General features: G+C 33.4%; 1 protein-coding gene across 2 annotated transcripts; it reads left to right on the top strand.

Annotated features, from left to right (window-relative positions):
• The first annotated feature begins 2,337 nt into the window (after window positions 1–2,337).
• On the top strand, window positions 2,338–14,528 carry LOC128983057 (gamma-sarcoglycan-like). Of its 2 annotated transcripts, none has more exons than XM_054402191.1 (7): window positions 2,338–2,402; window positions 6,664–6,838; window positions 9,249–9,438; window positions 10,159–10,278; window positions 10,848–10,920; window positions 12,711–12,834; window positions 13,496–14,528. In XM_054402191.1, exons 2-7 carry the CDS (start codon window positions 6,665–6,667, stop codon window positions 13,667–13,669), a joined length of 855 nt encoding a protein of 284 aa, XP_054258166.1. In that variant the 5' UTR covers window positions 2,338–2,402; window position 6,664; the 3' UTR covers window positions 13,670–14,528. The 2 variants fall into 2 exon arrangements, with proteins under 2 accessions (XP_054258166.1, XP_054258165.1); XM_054402190.1 differs by lacking the exon at window positions 2,338–2,402 and adding an exon at window positions 4,654–4,772.
• Window positions 14,529–16,187: the final 1,659 nt, after the last annotated feature.

Below are 16,187 nucleotides of genomic sequence, written 5' to 3'. Positions count from 1 at the left end.
ATAAATATTGTGTTCTTTAAGGGGTTTTTGTTTAAATCTCAGAATACATGCATTTGAGCCAGTTCTGGATTTTCTCTAGGCCTAAAACGCTGTTTAACTTGATTTCATTAATAGATCAATATACCTTGATTGATCCAACGTTTATCAGTACATACTGTTTTTCAAAACAAATTTTATCTTAATAAATAACCACATTTAGAATAACAAACAAATATAAAAAATAAACAAATTACTAACCAAGACAACCTAAACAGCAACTAACTACTAATCAGAGTTTAGAAATGTACGATGTATTGAGACCAGAGGTAGTAATTCAAACTAAATAAAAACTGAACATTGATTTGCCTACCAAAAGATGTCTCTTAATTAATATATTTTCAATGTAGGAATACATTTTTGTTTTTGTAGTATAATTACAAAAGAATTAGTACACAAATTATTCCATAAAAATACGTAAGGGCGACTATTAGAAAACAAAAACAAGGAAACCAAAATATTTGTTTAACAGAACGTCTAAAAAATTAACTAAAAATAATTTTATGAGTAAAAGATTGTGCGGCGATTGAGTTTGCGTCTACAATAGTCATTTCTCATTTGTATAGTTAGTGGGCGAAGTGACACTTCGCTGCACACGAGAGAAATGTTTGCACGCCAGTCGTAGGCGAGTGTGGAAAGTTCTTGAGTGCAGCAAAACAGTTATTATAAAGCATAGAAATAAAAAGCCTTTCAAACACTAAACAACACGTTTTAGGTTGAGTTAAATCCTAGCGTTAAACGAAGTGGGAACCCCTGCAACAGCTGATCGTAGTCGTAGTATCTTTAAGCTGGGTTTTCCTAGGCGCGGAGTCGGCGAGCTGAGAGAGGAACGTGGAGAGCGGAATTAAAATTAACATGGCATTCCGCTCCGCTTCTAGGAAAACAGTAACATTAAATTGCCTAAGACAAGTGGAGTCCGCTCTCCGCGTTCCTCTCTCCGCTCGCCGATTCCGCGCCTAGGAAAACCCGGCTTTAAGGGGTTGCCAACATATTTCCAAGGGTACACACGGATTACGTGCATAATAAAAGCACGCTGTTTTGCGTTGTTAGGTTGGAATACTGGTGTGCGACAAAGTAAAACGTGTGCGGCAAAGAAAGAAAATGGAGCAATTAGCAGCTTTCTGTACCATAAATTGTCGGGTGACTATGAAAAGTTAACTATTTGCTAAACTAAAAGTGAGATTAAAGTAGATAACTAATCAATGTAATATGATTGAAATGGCATACAATAACAGTGAAAATGGTGAAAAAACTACTTTAAACAAAATTGTTAGTTATGAGAAATATGCAAACAATTTTAATCAGGGATGTTAATCAAGATATGCAATTAACTTTACATCCCCTCTTCGTATTTTTATAGACACTGTCACTTTTCCGAGATCCGCCATAAAGCAACAGTTTAATGTATGGAGAATTTTGTTCTAGAAATTTTAATTATGTTTACAGGAGCGATGTTTTACCATCCATAACCTGCAAACTTGCAGGTCTTACCCTTCAGGGTCTTACCAATAACCTGACAGAAATGGTCTTTGGATTTGGTATGAGCATTTGAAAACTAAATGCTAGTTGACAGATTTTCACCCGATAAGAACTGGGCAAAGGTTTTGAATAAGCTCATCCTCTAAACAAGTTACTTATCTTTATTCCAACAACAGCAGTCAGTAGCAAGTAGATTCTCCGCAAGAAGTGGGGTTTTAAACCGTGTTCACACCAATGGGATTGAGGATATTTAAGCAAATTATTGTAGCTGGAACATTCCCAGTTATTTTAACCTTATTAACACAACCTAGATCCAAATGGCAACTAAAAATATATTACAATATATCTATTGCAGTACTTTTTTTCTCCGTATTCGTTATTTTGGGTGGACCGGTTCCCCTGGACCTTCAGATATTTACTCCAGATAGAGATTAATAGCATATACGTGCTATATTAGTGTTCTAGATAGGTAAATATACCAAGATTTAGTGGAAAGGAAAATTTTCGAATTTTCCAAAATATTCTAAAAAGTCTAATTCCACAACTTGAAGTTCATGTTTATCTTTAAATAAATTTGATAAACTTACACGGTATTTTGACTAGAAAATATTCCATCTTGTGTGTACCAAAATATATACAGCTGTAAAGTTCTTTAAGCAGTAATATATTTCTTAAGAACAGCTGAAAATATCGATGCACATGTGAAATTGTGTCGTTGGGGCGGTGGGTCGGACTCCGCCTCCAACCCCCTCCCCCTGACGGCTCACTACCCTCTACAGTCAGTATCGCCGTGCCGCGCCTCAGTCCAGGACATTCTGTGTTGCTGCTGTCCTTATATTACGTAACTCTAGCTAACCTCGTACCAATTAAATATATATTTACACACTGTAAGTTTCCTGAAACATTAATTTTATTTTATTTATTTAATATGAATAATCTCTTAAAGTTAAAAAATTATTGAAATGCTTACAATTAGCATATTCAATTTCAGAACTATATCATTCATATGCACCAATTTTTCAATAGACTTTGCACTATATAGCATTGATTCTTAAGATGGGTATTTTAAGAATCTATACTACGCATATTATAGTTTTCGAAAACCAACACATCTTTAATTTTCTCTTTCCGAAAACAGGCCAACCTTTAGCACATCCATAGATTTGCCATCATCTAACATACAAAAACTAATTTTCGAAAACATTACTTTATGTTAATATCTTTTTATAAATATATGGAGGGTTATAATAAAAGTAATTTGGCACCAAAATATTTTGTATTTTGAAGAAAAAAATCAGAATACTTAATTTTATAGACCATACTTTTTATGACATAACTAAACACTGTAACAACAAACTTATTTAGTAAAGACATAATCCATTAACATATTTTACATCCATGACACCATTTATATAGATTCTTTTGTCTCAATCATATGATACGTAATTTTCACTCTAAGAACGTATCATCTATTAATTTGTAATAAAACTAGTAATGAAATGTCTATATAATTTTCATTAATTAATTTGTAATGTGTTTACAAGATGTAGTTGCATAACTGGCCGTTTCCAAAAACTGCTTGAATTAAACATATTTTGTTAAAGTTAAAATATTCTAGATCTGTCTTAACCTTCACACATTGTATATTATTGAAATGTGTTCACCCATTTTCTTGTTTGTCAAACAATACCTATTTGGTGCAAAAGAGACAGATGCATTCCAAGCATGTGTACAGAATTGAAGGACTTTGGAGCGCCGTCTCATAAAGCCTTTTAATATATCTTTAAATAAATACCACAATCACAAGAGTGGTTAAGAATTAAATTTGTTTGTGTTAATTTTTTTAGGAAAGTAAATAACGATACGTCTTATAACACTTAAAACATAAATTTACGCTTATACTGTTATACTGTTATTCACGCTTATACTGTTATAGTGGTCCACTTACCATCTTTTGTATATTTACCGTCTTGTGAATAGTATAAGCGTAAATATATGTTTTAAGTGTTATAAGACGTATCGTTATTTACTTTCCGTAAATTTAATAACACGTACAATGCTGATCAAGAAGTTATTTAATTTTTTTAGTGAATTAAACTAATTCACATAAGGATGTTCCCGTAGAAAATATTTGAACTTTGAGAGACTACAAAATATCAAAATATGTTACTATATTGTTGCTGAAAAAATAATTTTAAATAGGTTACTTTGAATTATATGTAGCTTAAGTTCAAAAACAACTTTAAAATGATCAAAACAATTCAACCATTTCCTTATGAAACCTAAACTACGGAATGGGTTTGTGGTATTGTCGTTTTATAATTCCAGTATTTCAATAACTAACTTATTTGGTAAAAATCAAGGATATTAATGAAACATAATACATATAATCTTCTTGAGATGACACATACTTTGAATTCTGTACATAATGGTTACAGTAAGAAAACGCTATATTATATTATGAATTAGGAATGGACTATATTTAATCTGCAAGGACACAAGTAATCAAATAATATTTTGTAAAGATTTAAATAAAAAATCTTATAAAAGTTTGGCATTTCTTATTAGAAGATTTGGCTTTGTGAGCTCAAATCCTCGAAAGCTGTCACAAAACTGGATAGCAGCGAAAAACTGTTAAGACAAAATCTGCAAAATAAAAACACGTACTAGTCGAGAGACTTTGGAATTAATAATAAATATTGAGAACACATTATTTTTATCGAATACTAATTGACTAATTGAATACATTGACGAAACTGAACAACCATACGATTTAATAATGAATAATCTTGTTGTCTGAACACTTAATCTTCTGAACAACACGACTTTCAAAATCTGCGGCACAGTTAAACGGTGAGAAGGTAGAGCTTGCCAGAGAATTACTCATAGACTCCCAAAAATACTTAGAAATTAACTGGCTGGAACTGAGCAATGTTTGGTACAATACGTGGCACGTATATACGAAACACGGAGCTGTTTCTGGATATAATAGGGAGGGGCGAGGGAATGGCAAAAATAGCTTTAGTTGCCAGCTGCGAACCGTCGTGCGTGCGAAGCGAACGCTGGTGTATTGTGCTGTTGATAAAAGTTAGATTTATTGTAAGAATAGTTTTTATATTCTGTTCGGAAATCATTGTATTAACAGTAAAACTGCAGTTTTTATGATTCGTGGCCAAAGACGGTTTGGAAACCACTTATACTATTTTTATGTGATAATATAGTCGTATTTGTGAACGAGAAATTTCAATCATGTCAAGGTATGTGACTGTTATTGTATATCTTTGGAGTTGTTCAAACTTGAATTTTGAATTATATTTCTAAGGCATTCTTTCCTTTTAAATATATTTATTGTAAGTAATTAGTACATATATGTACAGTTGCAATACACTATCACAATCCACTCTCTTACTATTAATAATTTGTAACATAAAATAATTTAGGAATTAATAGCTTATTAACTCTTTTGCTTCCACACTTTTGAGTTGAACAAATTCTGTTATTCATAAAGAAATTGTAAAACTTTCACTTCGGATTACAAAAGCATAAAGCATAATGCAATTGGCCTTTGATTTAATTTTAGCTCAACAAGTTTCTAAAAGTATATAACAAGGATGAATGTACTAATCTGTTGACTCTTTAAACCTTGGTCACTGGTACTTGAATTTGAAACTTGAATACATTTTTTTCATGAGGTCTGTTCATGGTGTTCAATATAATTTCAAACAAAGATAGTATAAAAGATTTAATACTATTATGCAATATGTAATTTTATTGTAATATTGTGAGGGGACATTGATTTCTATTAGGTCTTTGAACTCAAAACTCAACATTTATTAGGAATTTACTAGACTACATCGTCAATATAAAATCTATTTGATGTTAGCTTCGTAAATGAGAGGTTTAGGTGTAAAACTAAAACATAACCAGTTGGAATCAGAGAAAGACTTACATGCTGACTGTTTAAGTTGTTTTAGTAAATTCATGATGGCACTTCAATAATGAAGTACTTTGGGTGATTTAACTATTTGCAACACGATTATGTCTCTGATTTGATAAAGATAAGTTCTTTAACACTGCTACTAAAAAGTTTTTAGTTTAACCAACAATTGTCAGATTCGTCTCAATCATCTGCTTGACGTCACAGAGAAAAAAAATGTAAAAATAAATAAATTGAACCTTTCAAGCAAATCAGATGTAAATTTGGAATTTTTCTTTCTAATTTCGTGATAACTGGTGAATATAATAATTCCCACAAACTTAGCATGATAAAGATTTCAAACCGGGCGAAGCACTATAAGGAATTCTAGGATGAGGCTGAAGATATAAACTTTCCCATGCGTACGTAGAACAGTCTTAAAGTTTCAATCGTATGAAAGGTTAATAATTCATCAATTACTTACTGACACATATTTTATTTGACATTTATGACAAACTAGAGGACAAGATGCATTAACATTATACCTACTAACGACTACACGTACTAACTACACGTATATGCAACGTGTTTTTTTACGCAACCCCTGTTTTCTTTACTTTTTTGCCGATCAGCTGATATGCATTTTTGCTTAGTTATCTATGAGGTTATGGTGTATTTTTTTGTTTACTACGGATCCGGTTTGATTAAACTTGGGCATGTCTAGAAATACACCTGGAAATTTAATTTCCAACATCTCTTGGAGCAAAACCAATGGTTTACTTTTAGCATATTCTTCTGACTCGTTGAGTCTGGGAAACACTATGTTAATCTTATTTAGAGTAAACTCTCAATAATACTAAACCTCATAGAGAAGGATACAACAATGTATTTCAGCTGATCGCTATTGAAGTAAAGAAAACAGGGATGCCAATATTAAAGCTTATTTTGTAGTTAAACAGTGTCTCACAGTACCTATATTTTGGGTTGCGTTAAAAAAAACAACCTGTGTAATGAATCTTAATTTTGTAAATAAACATCAATTATCTTGTAAAATCTTGGTCTTTGGAAGTTGACATTTTCTTTTCACTTAAGAAAAAGCCAACCTATCAATACTGTGGACACGTTAAAGTAATCCATCTTCAACGGAAAGTTACAAAGTGGATCGAATTTCTCAAGGACCAAAGTCTACCACCTAGCGAAATCACTTATCCTATTTAAAATTTAATTTTCAGCATGGCAGACTCTGACAGCAGAACAGAAAGAGAGTTCACCTGTTCCCCAAGCATGGCCCGGATCATCTGCTGGGAGCGAAGGTGCCTGTTTGTGGTACTGATAGTGCTCGTGTCAATGATGACTGTTAATCTGACGTTGGTATTTTGGATCAGCAAGGTCCTCAGCGTTGATTCGGTAAGTTGACCAAAGCTGACATTTTGTGAAAAACTGAAACAATTAGCACAAAATGTCAAACATCATTTAGGTACAACCTATGTTGGTACAATAGGTACCTGCAGTTTTAGCTACATCACAGAGAAGTAATATTACAGCATGAATAAATAAAATACACACTTTTAAATAAATAACACATTACAAAACACATATTCTAAAACTGAATAACAATAAACATTACCGTAGTTATGAGTTTTTTTTTACTGAATTAGCAGATAGCCAATATATATATGTATGTATATATATATATTGTGTATATACTGAGCAAGAGCTGCCATGCGTCTGTAGGGTTGCTACTGTTTGTCAACTTATATTATAAAAAGGTAATATTGTAGTAATAGTAGAAAAAATAATTTCAGTTGTTTAACAACATACAATTTAAATGTCTTATACATATGAAATTAGTGTATACATCTGTTTAGAATTGACTTTAAACATAATATTAACAACTAATCTACAGAACTACTTGTTTAAGAAGTAAATAAGACTATATTCGCTAAACAAAAGACTTATTTAACAACTGGATTAACGTACCTATGAATAATTCTCATCCCATTATAAACAGTAATCATTCAGTTACTAGCCTAAACAATTTATCCATTTATCTTGAGATAAATTTCTATTTGCTAAGGAGCTAAAGAAAATATATTATGCTTTAAGAATATTTATTAATACACTGCAAAGAATAAAACAAATCGACACAGTTGATAGGTTTAATTATGTTGGATTAAGTCATACAGGATGACTGCCGGGAACCGAACGTTTTTTAAATGAATAGTACAACCTTATTTTATATAGTAAAATTATTTTATTGGTTGAATTGGTGAAAACATACCATTTCAAAAAACATATGTTTTATGGAACCTTTTATCCTAGTTTGGGCTTATTTCTTAAAGATGATATCATGCATGTGATGGCCGTTAACCTGGATACAGGTTTCCAACCTCTGGAGAAAATCATTACGCACTCTCATCAACATGTCTTGTCCAATCAAATTCACCTCTTCGGTGATTGCATCTTTTAGCTGCAATAAAGTTCGTGGTTTGTGAACATAGACACGAGCTTTCAAATACCCCCATAAGAAATAGTCACAGGGCGACAAATCTGGTGACCTCGGCGGCCACGGCACGTCACCAAAACGTGAAATCAACTTGCCAGGGAACATCTTCTTCACAACTCGCATCGATGCAACGGCAGTATGCGCTGTGGTCCCATCTTGTTGGAAGTAAACATTTTTCACGTTTATTCATCGCCTCCGAAGTTGTGGCTTGAGATATGTTTCCAACATGTGAACATAGCGTACAGAATTCACTGTCACTGTGACTCAATTTTCCTAAAAAAAAAAAAAAAAAAAAAATACGGACCAATTATCCCAATGTGGCCTACAGCACACCAATCCGTTACTTTTGGAGAGTGGAGTGGTTTTTCATTAAAGTTACATGGATTTTCAGGAGCCCAATATCGTAAGTTTTGTTTGTTTACTGAACCCTTTAAGTGGAAGTGAGCTTCGTCGCTCATTAACATCATTACATCAGGATTATCAGTAAACAACACCTGCATACGTACTGCGAAATCTTCTCTTTGTCCAAAGTCCCTCTATTTCAGTTGCTGTACCACCTGTATTTTGTAAGGATGAAATTTCAAATCTGATTTAAAAAAATTATTCTGACAGAATCGCGCTTCATGCGTAGCTCTTGTGCGTGTCTTCGTGCAGAGCGACCCGGGCTCCTCATCAAAGCAGTTCTCACTGTGGCGGTGTTGTCTGGTGTTCTCACTGTTCTTGCTGGACCGGGTGGCATTTTCTTTGAGACTGTTCCTGTTGTTCTGAACTTGTGCACCCATCTTAGCAATGTATTCCGGCTTGGAACCTTGTCATTTCGCGCAATATTAAAGTGGCGTCGGAAGATACGCTGTGTTTTGATAACGGATTCGCCATTTTTAATAAATGTGTCATATGCAAAAACACGGTGCTGAACTGACCACTGATCCATCGTGACTAAAATGGCAACGCTCACTCAAAACAATGACATAACCTCAATCTCCCTAGCACGCGTAGCAACAATGTAACAGCTGTTACAAATTCGTCCGGTTCCAGGCAGTCACCCGTTATATAACCTACCACATTTAATTATTGTAACATGACATAACATAAAACATAACAGCAACATAACAAAAGTCCGGTTAAAAATCGCCCTTGACCGAGTAGAGGGGGATTTAAACATCCTAATCGTTCATCGATCTCTATCAGGTCACCTATTTTTAAGTTAATATCTAATTATAACCCGGGTAGCTTATGATATTTTGAATATTTGTTAAACTAGCACCACTAGGAATGGCAGAGTCACCATTTGGACTATTTTTTTGTCTTCAGCATGGAATGAACTACTTGCAGTCGTTCGGAGGAGGTGTTCAGTTCACAGCCAAGTCTTACGTACGAGATCTATTGATCACCTCTGGGCTCAAGACTAGGGAAGGTCAACCGATGACTGTGAGAAGTGTCAAAAATCTTACACTGAGAACTACTGACAGGCTTGGCTTCTCTACATCTACCATTGAACTGGGTATGTGGCTAATTTATTTTGAAGAGTTTTTGTCAAAATAAAAACAAAATTTTGTAACACATATGTTTCTTTTTGGAATTATCTTTCAGTATCTTTACATTCATCAGGATTTTACAAACTTATTAAATAAATAATATGCCATGACTTGTGTTAGGGAATCCTTTTAAAATTGATCCTAACAAAATACACATTAAATTTGCTTTGTTGTTTCCTTTTATCTAAACTTAATCATGGTATTTGGCCTATCGATAAAAGAATCTCACTCAACTTTCAAAATTTGTTGATTTGTATTTTCCTTATATAGATTATAAAAATAATCTTTAACGTGTATTTGTCTCTCAAGGTGGATGTGGCTTGGACATGCACCATCATATTTTCTTTTTTCCTACCAACAATAAGCATTCAACAAAATCTTCAACTTAACTTTGTTACTTAAGTTGGAGGTCTAGACATCACCTTTCCTAGTTTCTCGATTTGTCTTATCCTACTACTACAAACGGTCTAAATCACAGAAATTATTTCCTTATGTCAAAAGGTAGCCTTGGTGGAGATGTGCTGAATATAAAATCCAACAACAGATCAATCGTCTTGCAATGTGTTTATATCTAACTAGCCGTTATTTCTCAAGTTGGAAGTGCCCTGAACATAAAATTCCACAACAGACCAATCTTCTTACAATATATTGACATTTTTATATCTAACTTGTCCTTATTTCTCAAGGTGGAAGTGTCCTGGACATCAACTCTCACAACTTCACAGTGTCTGATCCTCGAGGCAAGACATTGTTCAACGTCAACCCAGACTCCGTGTCGCTCTTCACACATTTACTCGCCATCTCAGGTAAATCACTGATTCATTTATGTTATTTCCTTATTTTAATAAATGAAGTAGCTTTTTCCACTAAAGGGTATTAAGTCACAAAGAGGTTATAAATTGCAATAAACACGGAGTTCGTTAAGTAACGTCAAGGTCCACTGCTGTCGGTAACTTTTTTAATTAGTCTGAAATGTTTTAAGCCCTTTTATACGGTTATACAGTATTAACCATGACAACCTTCAAAAAGTCCAGAAATACTTCTGTGTCTGTTCAGTGTTTATGTCCGGGTCTCTCTTCTGCTGGTGGATTTGGAGATATATAATATAATCAACGCAACTGCGTGTTTAAAATGTTAAACACTCTAGTTTCCACCTCTAAAAAACAGAAGAAAAGGTATGACTATGAGACAGTGAAAAAAATTAAGGGAGATAATTTCATATAATATTCATGCATGAAGGTTGGTTGAAATAGGAAATCTATGTATAAATTCCGTCCCTAAATATTGTGGGGAATGAATTCAGTAATCTGCAGCTTTTCATAAAAGCACCTTTATACTAGCTACCAATACATATATAATATGCTTATATTTTTAGGCGAAGGTGGAGCTGTTCTCAAGGGAGATTTATTGACACCCGTCGTCAGTGCTGATGTACGGTCTAATCTTGTGTAAGTTGTTAATAAAATATTTTTAATGCTTTTTGGATACGTATCTAAACACAAATGTACAGTAAACTAATTTAACTACACTTTTCAAACGTGTTCTGCTATACCGGTACTTGTTGGTTCTATGGCTGGGATTCATTGTCCTGAAATTATAGTGGCAGCATACTTCTGAAACAATGCTATATAAAAACTGATGCGCCTTACTTCTAAAACAAGGCTAAGTCAAGATTTTATTAAATATTCTTGGTAAGTACTATCACGGCTTGATGAAGTATTATTGACAAATTTAAATCACCAGGGGATCAGACTGTGCTCGTGTTTTGTTAAATATGACCACCCTAATTTGCATACAAAAGTAAAAGGCATAAAAAGAAATATAGGTGTAACCAAACTAAAGAATTATAAATTATATCATACAGGGTGTCCCGGAACTCTCTACCAATATTTTAGGGCATTGCTCCTGGGTAAGAAACATAACTAAATATCATATTTAAACCGTCCGGAAGTCCTTAGTTACTCACACAGCCGCCATTTTGTGTTTTTCAGTTATTAATTTTTTTCTAAAGAATGGTTAAACATACGAAATGGAAACTTTGCACAAACATTTATGACAACTAGACAAAGCTAGACAAAATCAATGGTTTTTGAGTTATTTAAGAAATAAAATTTTAAATGACCACCATTTTGTTTTATGAATTTGAAAAATCGTCATAATTTTGTTGTAGCTTTGTCTAGTTGTCATAAATGTTTGTGCAAATTTTCCATTTCCTATGTTTAACCATTCTTTAGAAAAACATTAATAACTGAAAAAAACAAAATGGCGGCTGTGTGAGTAACTAAGGGCTTCCGGACAATTTAAATATGATATTTTGGTACGTTTCTTACCCAGGATCAATGCCCTAAAATATTGGTAGAGAGAGAGAGAGAGAGAGAGAGAAATTCTTTATTTATACACATTATTTTGCAGCAAATACATTAAGAAATAAAAATATCACATGGGTCACAATGACCTGTGCGTGATAGAGTCCTTACTGGCTGCTTCATCAAAATAAAAGTTCTTCACACTTCACTACACATAAAAAAAAGAATAAAAAAAAACAATTACTTGGTAAAATAAGCATACAATTTAATTTATTTTATCTTATCTTATCTTTTATCTTTATTTATTTTTTTTATTTTTAGAGAGTTCCGGGACACCCTGTATATTATATATTTATATTCAGGAAACATTTTCACTATCGCATACAAGAATTTGGTAAAGATCTTGCTTTTTTACTTCATGAAACTTGACGAAATATTTATTGAACAATATGAAAATCCACAATTTTTCTGTTTGAAATGCAACTAAAATAATATTATTGCAATCAAATTAGGCATCTTAATTACATCAAATTGTAGATGTATTAAATATGCTAAAAGGTCTATAGGCTCTTTTACCCCCCATTTATTCTTCTATATGTGTTTTGGTACTGAACATAGTACTTAGCAAGCAAAATCGAGAGAAGATTCGAAAAGAATGTCAAATAACCAATTATGCCTAGTGTCTTTAACAGACAAAACTCTCTTCATAGTTATGACTTTGACTTGATAAAACTTAAAGAATGGATAGCTCAAGCAGATTGACATAAAGCCAATACGAAAACGATAGTTTAACCTTAGTGCTATATTGCCCCCACCCTTGGTGCGCAAATAGTTTATTGTAGTTTGAATCTAGTGAAATCCTAGACCCGGTTAATTTCAACGTCTGTGCCACTTTTGGTTTCTTATTTTAAACCAAGTTTTCCTGTTTGCAGACTGGAGTCAGTGATGAAGAGTGTGGAGGTAGGCACACCTGCAGGCATCTCTATAGAGAGCAGAGCTGGAGACATACAAGTATCCAGCAACCTGGATATAAACCTGCAAACTGACGAGGGATCTGTGAGTGTCTCTTGGTTTCATTAAAACTTTAGACTCTTATTCTACGGCATAGTCTATATGGCCGTGTCATTGACCAATGCACTTTAGTTTGTCCTTCAATGGATTGTTGCAAGCCATTTGAAATATCGTCCAGTATTTTTACAAGGTCAACGACGCTTTACTTACTTTAAGCTTGAAAGCAAGTTTATTTTCTTCATTTCTGAAACCATACGGGTCAATTTTCAAGCCATGGAAACCCCTTGTTAAGACATTGTTTCTATTAATGGTTAGTAGATCAAAGTAAGAGAAGCAATTGAATGATGTATCTTTAAACACTGTGGAAGTTGAAATTTAGTTTAACCCAAGCTAGAGTGCTCAAGATATTGACAAACTTAAACTTTTTTTTCATAAGAAGTATGACCACTATCACATGAAACAGCTGCAACACAGTGTGCTTGTTCAGTGTTGAGACAGCTGTTGTTATTTCTATTTGATTCAGTCCACTTTATTGATTGATTATTTGTTTTAAATCCAGACAACAACGTGTAACCATTAAAGCTAAATATGTTACGATGTAAAATGAGAGACAATTAATCATGATTAGGCCATGAAATACTACTGCTACACTATTTACACTATTTATTATAGACAGTCACAAATAATTTACTATGTGTGTTTTCAGATAAAGCTAGAGTCATCCAACGTGCTGTTCCCTGGACTACATAGACATCATCACAAACACTCATATCGCAGTGACAAGATCTACCAGCTGTGTGTCTGTGAGAATGGTCAGCTGTTTTTGGGAGAAGCGGACGCCTTTTGTAACACAGAGGAAGCAAATATAGAGTTTTGTTGAAGGCAATGATATCAACATTAATCTGGGAATCAGCTGTTTCTATTAAAGAAACCACTGTCGGGGGCCATGGCTTCAGTGGCTTTGATATCACTAATCTTGAGCTAAGATAATGCTCAAGATCCACAACAACCACTCTTGTAAGGGTAATTCTTCTTCAAGTAGCATTTGCACCATGCTGAAATATTGAGAACACCAATAACTATTGTGGCAGGATCAACCAGAAATTGGATGAAGCAGCTAAGAACTATGACATTATAGGATTTGCTGGAAATGTTGCACAGCGGAATCTTAATTCTGAGTTGTGACAGCCAAGAAAAAATCAAAATATAGAAATAAAAAGGTCATCGTCGTCTTTTGAGGGAATCTGTTATAGCAGTAATACGCCATTTAACCAACTCTTTCTTGGGATAGGAAATTTCCCTACCAGCAAGAAATATTTCTGAGTGTGAACGATCTTAGCTCTATATTATACTGCCTTCTAGTACAACAGCTACTGTTCTATGGATACAAAAAACTCATGTAACAATGATCGTGCTATGACTAATGATCAAGCATGTTTCAAAATATTAAGACGAAGTATGCCTACAATATTTTACTTAATTAAATATTTGTTTAGATTTTGCTTTATATTAGAATGACATACTTCATGGAACGTTTGTGATATCAGTTGGAATAGCTAAATAACGCAATATTTAGTAATATTTAAAGCTATGTTTATTTCGTGAGCATTAAATTACACATTATCGCAAGAGGTTTTACGTATGAATGAACGTAAATGCAGTCATTTTTGCTGTGATTAGCTGAATCTATGAGGTCTTATGTTGAACTAACTAAAAAATACATAGAATATTTTTTAACAATATTTATACAGCTTAAACAAATAATTGTTTGAATTGTTTTAAGTAACTCTTTTATAGCATTACTTTCTAAGAGGAAATACAATTTACTTTTTATACTGTATTGCGCATTTTATTATTCCTTAAATGAGAACATGCAGAAGGTAAATCTAAAGAATGTGTTTAGAAGTTAAATAAAGAGGACTTAACATATGTCACTGATTATAACTTACGTTGTTGTTTAATCATACAAACGTAATTACCTAAAAAAAACAGGGCTTCGAAAAAATTGCCAATTTAAAGATGGCAAGCTAAGGAAAAGTTTAATTAACTAAAATGTCCAATCGTAGTTTCACGTTATTTGTACATTATTATTTATTTGATATTATAAGGTTAATATTCATCCATAACATTGCATTAGTATTTTCATTTATTAATTGTCCTATTTTTCAAATATAAAATGAATCAGTCATGTCCCTACGAGGTTAAGGTCATCACACACTTTACAGAATGCAATTACCTCGTTACTCAACAATTAAGTAATTAAGGTTTAATTGAGTTGCGGCTCAAAACGTCTCCAGGCTTGTGTAGAAAGAGGTCAAGAGGACAAATAAGACAAAAAGTGTCCTTTTTACAATCTTCTCACAAGCTTTAAGATAAGTGTAAGTTTTAAAAGCAATAGGATCTAATTAAGGACTTGGATTATACATTTAAAACAAATCGTTCAAAGCACATTCCACACGAAAACCCATTGTTCGTTGATACGAATGCTTTTCCATCAGAAAATGTTAAAAATTTCATTTGTGAAAGTTAATTGCAGTCTTAACGAATGATGCTGCAAATATGCTCAGAAGTAAAGACGTTTTCGAATGGCTTCGTATGGAGTTAGATCTTGATTGCAGAGTCACTTCTTCTTGCTTTGAAGAACTATAATAATTGGGTCATAGCCAAATCGTCATTGGTTGGACCTGGCTATAAGGAAAAAGTAACTTAATCACAAAACCAATCAGCGTTGTCTATTTTTCAAAACTATCAAATTGTAAATGTATCCAACCCATCCTTACATAGATATCCAAACTTACATTTTTTTACCATGATCTTTTTCATAACAACTAACCTGATGCTGAATCGTAAACGTGCCAATTAAAAAAAAGGTTCATTGGGTAGTAAGATGCAAAGTGTAAAGCCTTAAATGAATATTAAGTAGCTCTCAGAGGGAATTGATAATTCAAAACCAAGGTGTTGGACTAGACTGAGTGCGGAGTTACGATCCTCAATACCCCCCCCTCACCCTCTTGACGATAAAGCCGTCCAACAATACCTCCCCCACATACAGACCATCCCTTACTACACCGACCAACAACTGTGCGCTTACCGATCATCACTGACAACGTATCGAATGTCCACAGATAATTTCTAACATGTCAACCATTCATTTCTTCACGCACCATTTCTAACCATACAACCAGTCCTATCTATTAACATAATCTCTAACTTTACAATAAGTTCTGTCTATAAAAACAATCTCTAACTTCACAACCAGTCCTTTGTATGAACATAATCTCTGAATTCACAAAAAGACTTATCTATCAACATAATCTCTGGCTTTACAGCCAGTCCTATCTATAAACATAATCTCTAACTTCACAACTCGTCCTATCTATAAACATAATCTTTAACTT

Source organism: Macrosteles quadrilineatus, unplaced genomic scaffold, assembly GCF_028750875.1.
Source record: "Macrosteles quadrilineatus isolate MER2022 unplaced genomic scaffold, UCM_ALF_1.0 Scaffold_1__1_contigs__length_201487025, whole genome shotgun sequence".
Lineage (NCBI taxonomy): Eukaryota > Metazoa > Arthropoda > Insecta > Hemiptera > Cicadellidae > Macrosteles > Macrosteles quadrilineatus.
Note: the sequence above shows the minus strand (reverse complement) of the source record. Positions and strands in the feature narration are given on the sequence as shown.

Bases quoted from the DNA above. Each gene is read 5' to 3' on its own strand.
- LOC128983057 (XM_054402190.1), top strand. The intron at 10,279-10,847 runs GTAAATCACTGA...TTATATTTTTAG, and splicing joins ACATTTACTCGCCATCTCAG to GCGAAGGTGGAGCTGTTCTC. The intron at 10,921-12,710 runs GTAAGTTGTTAA...TCCTGTTTGCAG, and splicing joins GATGTACGGTCTAATCTTGT to ACTGGAGTCAGTGATGAAGA.